The sequence below is a fragment of the Beta vulgaris genome, chromosome 7 (genome assembly GCF_026745355.1).
Source record: "Beta vulgaris subsp. vulgaris cultivar EL10 chromosome 7, EL10.2, whole genome shotgun sequence".
Classification (NCBI taxonomy): domain Eukaryota; kingdom Viridiplantae; phylum Streptophyta; class Magnoliopsida; order Caryophyllales; family Amaranthaceae; genus Beta; species Beta vulgaris.
This window is the reverse complement of record NC_079208.1, coordinates 5607227-5612690: the sequence shown is the minus strand read 5'-3', so window position 1 is coordinate 5612690 and position 5464 is coordinate 5607227. Positions and strand designations below refer to the sequence as shown.

The 5464-nt window shown below is 36.3% G+C and overlaps 1 protein-coding gene across 2 annotated transcripts; it reads right to left on the bottom strand.

The window, feature by feature from the left end:
• Nucleotides 1-338: 338 nt before the first annotated feature.
• LOC104898473 (trihelix transcription factor PTL) lies at nt 339-3495 on the bottom strand. Of its 2 annotated transcripts, XM_010685560.4 has the most exons (3): nt 2827-3492; nt 1033-2020; nt 339-582 (listed from the first exon to the last, which is right to left on the bottom strand). In XM_010685560.4, exons 1-3 carry the CDS (start codon nt 3336-3338, stop codon nt 574-576), a joined length of 1509 nt encoding a protein of 502 aa, XP_010683862.2. In that variant the 5' UTR covers nt 3339-3492; the 3' UTR covers nt 339-573. The 2 variants fall into 2 exon arrangements, with proteins under 2 accessions (XP_010683862.2, XP_019106304.2); XM_019250759.3 differs by having other exon boundaries at nt 339-2020; nt 2827-3495.
• Between the last annotated feature and the right edge of the window lie 1969 nt (nt 3496-5464).

Here is a 5464-nt window from a genome sequence, read left to right as displayed (position 1 = left end):
AAATTTTTGATAAAAGAAAAAAAGGTCACATTTCTGAGCTTATCACTTGTCAACATCATATGTTGGAAAAAGTAGAATAACTATTTTGCTCCTCTCAATATTCAATAGTTTTCCAGATGAAGTAACTAAAATGCAGGTAACAACTGCTATAAGCAAAACATAGAGAAAATAAAAAAAGTTTAACATTTTGAAAAAATAAAAATAAAATTCACAACCACCATGATCAATGATGTTTGTTAAATTTCTAGACCTAAATCATTAAGATAATTATCTCCCTAAATCATAGCCATATTTCCGGAATTGATGATGCAAATCAGATATGCACAAAGCAGAAAGTCTAAAAAAAACCAATAATTTCCTACTAAAAATGATGACTTCAAAATAATCATTAAACACATTATAAAATAAACAACTAATATTCAAATAATTTACACTAATTAATGATAAAAGTTAGACTAATTACTTGCATACCCAAAACGTACTGATGATATGATGTTGTCCTCCTTTCAATAGAACTTAGCTTGCCACTCAACTAGCTGGCCCAAATCCCCATGTCTTCTCTAGCTACCACTCTCAACCTCCCTACAAATCAAATTAGAAAATTTCAAAAAAAAAAAAAAAAAAAACTTCCAAACTAATCACTCAATTAACATAAAATTAAGCACACTAGCTAAGCTAATCTCCACCCTTGTTGAGCTTCATCCCATAATTAGTATCCCAACTTAGGCCGGTCTGCTCGGCGTCGCCGCCGCCGAGAAAAAACCTTAAGCAGTTATCATTGATCACACTTGAACTTCCACCACCAGCAACACTACCATTAACACTAACATTAACATTAACATTAACATTAGCATTTGAATTATGAGAAGATGGCGATGATGATTCCTCGTTTAGTTGGAGCCTTGGTTCATTAATCTCACAATTATTACTAAAACCATGAGTATGAGTATGACCTCCCATTTGATTAATATATAATCCACCACCTTCATTATGATTATGATTATGATTATGAAAATTATGATGATTACTAACCTCTCCATAATTCTCCTTTCTCTTCTTGTTACCTTCATCCTTAATAATGTTGTTAATACTATCCCATTTTTCTTTGCACACAATTGCACTCCTATCATACCCCAAATAAGCCATTTTTGCTGCAATATCTTCCCATAATACTTCCTCTGAAAACCCACATTGTTGAAATCTTGATTCCATGCTAGTCCTTAGTTGTATTAGCCTTGTGACCTCGGTTTCGAGCCATTGATCATTAGCAATGATCCCTACACGACCATGATAATGATCACGATCTCGATCACGACCAACAACAATGCTTGCCTCTTTGTCCCTACTGTTAGTCATCTTCTCTAAGGCCGTCATCAAGGCTGAATCACGAGCCTCAATCCAAGCTCGTTCACTAGCCCAAAACTTATGTTCTCTTTCTATCCTTTCACCTTCTTGTTTCCTCCATTCTTCCTCTCTTTCCATCCTTTCTCTTTCTCTACTATCCAATGTCTTCATCATCTTCTCAAGCCAAGCTTCTTGTTTATCCATTATCTTCCTCATTTGATAGTCTATGAACTCCTTTACTTTCGCCTTCCAACTTCGCTTCCCTTTCTTCTTCTTCTTCTTCCACTCCTCGCTCTCGATTGAGCCACCAACATCGTTGTCTGATGATGAGGTTTCATACTCCGATGAGTTCGAGAGGCTTACACTTGTAGGCCGGAGTATAGGGTGGTTATCAGTGTTCCCTAAATTTGATGGGATGATATTTTGATTGTTGTGAAAGTGAGGGACATTTCCAGCAATGTGGTGGGTGTTATCTGAAGTTGTAGGATGATGAATATGGTGTGTATTATGTTGATCTCCATAGAGTGCTTCAAGTTGTCTGAAAAATCTGTAGTGTTTTCCATCTTGTCTTCCTGCTTTTCCTTCCTTTGTTTTCTTGTAATATTTGTATAAGTTCTCGAATTTCTCCCTGCATTTCTTCCCACTTCTTTGATATCCATGTTCTTCAGACATTATCCTACATTATAGACATTTAAAATAGATAGTATTAGAATGATGTATAGTTAAATTACATTGTGTAATCATTGTTTTTCTCTTGAATAAAACGTCGTCAGTTCCAAAAAGAATACAAAACTTATGTTTTCACAACGTGCAATGCACTACTTGAGTTTATGATAGCTTCGATTATATATGAATTAGTAACAAAATTGAAATATGATGAAAATTCGTAGTCAAAGTTTGTAAAGTTTAACTGTGAAAATGCAACTATATATATGCAAGTGTTGCATTCTTTTTGAAATCGAACAAGTATAGAAGAAATTGAGGTAGTTAATAAACAAATTAAACGTAATCTCCTTGGGAATGTATTATTGGTGAAATGTATATTGTAATGCTATTAATGTAAGTACATAAAAGAATGATTTGGGGAATGTGGGAAAAACCCTAGCTTGATTTTAGAGTACAAAATTGACAAATTGGCAAGAAAAAAATAAGTTGGGAAATGAACTCAGCAGCTTGCTTATCCACTGGATTCTACTACGCACAAAACTCTTAAACTAGCTTCTGAAGAACACATTTCTCATAAATTAATGGTTCGTTATACTAAAATAGCAAATGAACACTCAAAAGAATTTTGAAAACAGCAAGAATTTGGCAATCTTTAAGCTATAGGAAGATGAGTAAGCTTAAAAGCCAGCGGCGTTGCACATTATTAATAGGAGTATAGCATATGATTGTATAGTGTAATTATAGAAGAACTTTTTATTCTTTTCAAAATTTATTTTTAGAATCATGAAAAAATTAAAAAAAGGGGGACTACTATACCTAGCAACTTCATCCCAAAGAGGGCCTTTTTGATTAGCTTCCTTAAACTTATGATCAAGTCTAGATCTGATTTCAAGAAGAGTAAGAGTCTCTTGTCTAGGCCACCTTGCGGCCCCTCCATCGGCCGCTTCGAATCCACCAGAATTAGTAGCGGTTGCAGTAGCAGTAGCAGTAACAGTAACAGTAGTAGTAGTAGAGTCTGAATAAGGATGAGGATCTTTGTGATGATGAAGAAATCCTGTTGCTGTATTATGATGCAGCATGTCGGCCGCAACAGCAGCCGACATATTACGCCCCATCACTACCATCTCATACTGCTGCTGCTGTTGCTGTTGTTGTTGCGATGCGGCAGCAGGTGGCGAGAGGACGCGATGGTGGTGGTGATGGGCGGAGAATAAGTCAGATGAAGAAGGAAGTGATGGTGGTTGTGGATTATATGGGAATTGAGGAACTGTTGCTCGGCTAATAAACTGGCGTAGATCTGATATACCATATTGGTCTTCCATTTCCATGGAATTTTATGAGAGAGAAACTTCTTCAAGGAAGCGAGAGTAGCGGATCGTGTCCTTCACGAGAAGGTGAGGATATGGTGGTGGGACTTAAGCTGAGGATGAGAGATAGAGAAAGCACTGTGGGCCCTTTTGTTCTTTTCTTTTTTGGAAATACACTGGTAGTAGTAGTATTAGCTAGCCGCTAGCGGTAGGGGTACTAGATAGAGACGCTAAATCAATCAATCTGCTCGCGACCAACTCAAACTCGTCTCTCTTGTCTAATCTTCGCTCAAGTAGTTGATTTAACTCAAATGTTAAAGGACGAACGCAACTAAAAGTTTGAGCTGATATTTAAAATACTAGAAATAGTTTTATACTCGAACTTAAAATTATCTCGAGACTTTAATAGTTACTATGAATATAGTGTTTAGTGAATCTCGACTACACTTGATAAGCTCGTTTATTTGTAATTACTCTTTTTCACATTTTTATTATGATTTCTTGTTTAGATATTAAAATTTGGAGTAGGTCTTTTAATTTTTGTTATGGGTGGTGTAAGCAACTGTACGTAGAAAGAAAGAAGAAAAGGGCAGAAAAGGATGCAAAACATAGGAAAGGAAACAACGAATGAATGGTTGACAAATGGCATAAAGTTAGAGGGTGAAGTAGTAACAGTAAGTTAGTGAAGTGATGACGCGTGTACAGTGCTTAGGATCCTGTCTTTTTGACCCGTACTACTATCTCTCTGCCTAAGTTTGTCGCTCTTTTTCTATCTTCTCTCTCCAGTCTCTTCCCACCCCCACTGTCGCCCACATTAATGATGCTCTTCGTCCTCTAAACTCGCTATTTTCCATGTTGTATCCCAATTTAAACATGATCATCATCATCATGAAGAATTTCCTTTTCCTTCTTTATATCTACCTATTATAACCATCTCTTTTTAAAAATTAAGGCTTGTTTATTGTGTTGTAAAGCATTTTTTGTCTCTTTAACTGTTCGTCCAAAGAGAATTTAGGTTGGCGTAACAACGGTGTTTGATTTTTATTTTAATGGTGTACTGTTAAACATATATATTTTGTTTGACATACTGTTTCGGCTAAGAAATTAGTCAAAAGAGTAATATGTTTAGGGTGAGAGTCAAATCCCGAGTTAGAATATAATCCCGAGTCTTGTCACTGCGAGTCTTATAAAACAAGGAAAAACTGGCCCGGGGTGTTCTCGGAAAAGCCCCAACGACGCTCAAGTCAGTGATAGGTTAGAGAGATAAAGTAAGCAAGTCTAGAGAGAGATGCTCTGATTTTGTTAGGTGAGAATTGAGTACCTATTCATTGATGAGATTGTTGGTATTTATAGTGTGAGAATCCCCCAGCCAGGAAACCCTTTTGGAGGCATCCCAACAACTAGAAAAGTTGTCACCTTTTTATGGTAAAGCTGCCTCCTTCTGGGAAAGCTGGTGGACCCTTTTGGTGCCTAGGGCCTAGGCCATGGCCCTTGGGGAAGTATCTTCTAGCATTTATTGGGCCCAGCCATGGGTCCAAACACATACTATGTGTCTTTTGTTAGATTAAATAAAAACTAAACCTTAATTATGTTCATAAACTATATATGAACATACATAATAACGAAAGCGAAAGCCTTAAATTAGATCACACTAGTGGAAAAAAACGGAAGGGCTGCGGTTAAAAGCCCTAAGGGCTGCGTTTTTGGCCAACATCCCTTTCTATAGCAGCCCTTCACTAAAAGTGAAGGGCTACGTTTTTAAACCGCATCCCTTCATAATGAAGGGTTGCGTTTTAGGCACAAAACTGCAGCCCTTCCAATATGGAAGGGTTGCGTTTTTGGGGCTCAACCGCAACCCTTCTTTGTACAAAGAAGGGCTGCGTTTTTGGCACAAAACCGCAGCCCTTTCGACCCATAAAAAAATAAAAAAAAATTTTTTTTGACATTTTTTCACTCTTAAATATATCAAGAAATCTACAATAGAGAAAATCAACAAGGACAGTCGAAATTTATAGATCTAAAAATGAAAAAAGAAATAACAAAAATAAAAAAAAAGGAACGGCAATGAAAAAAATAACGACAATGAAAAAATGAACCAAAATGAAAAAAAGGAACGAAAATGAAAAAAAAAGGAATAAAAACGAAAA

Coding starts and splice junctions, on each gene's coding strand:
- LOC104898473 (XM_019250759.3), bottom strand. CDS start 3,338: ATGGAAATGGAAGACCAATATGGTATATCAGATCTACGCCAGTTTATT. Junction 2,021..2,826: donor CTTTGGGATGAAGTTGCTAG/GTATAGTAGTCC, acceptor TCTATAATGTAG/GATAATGTCTGAAGAACATG.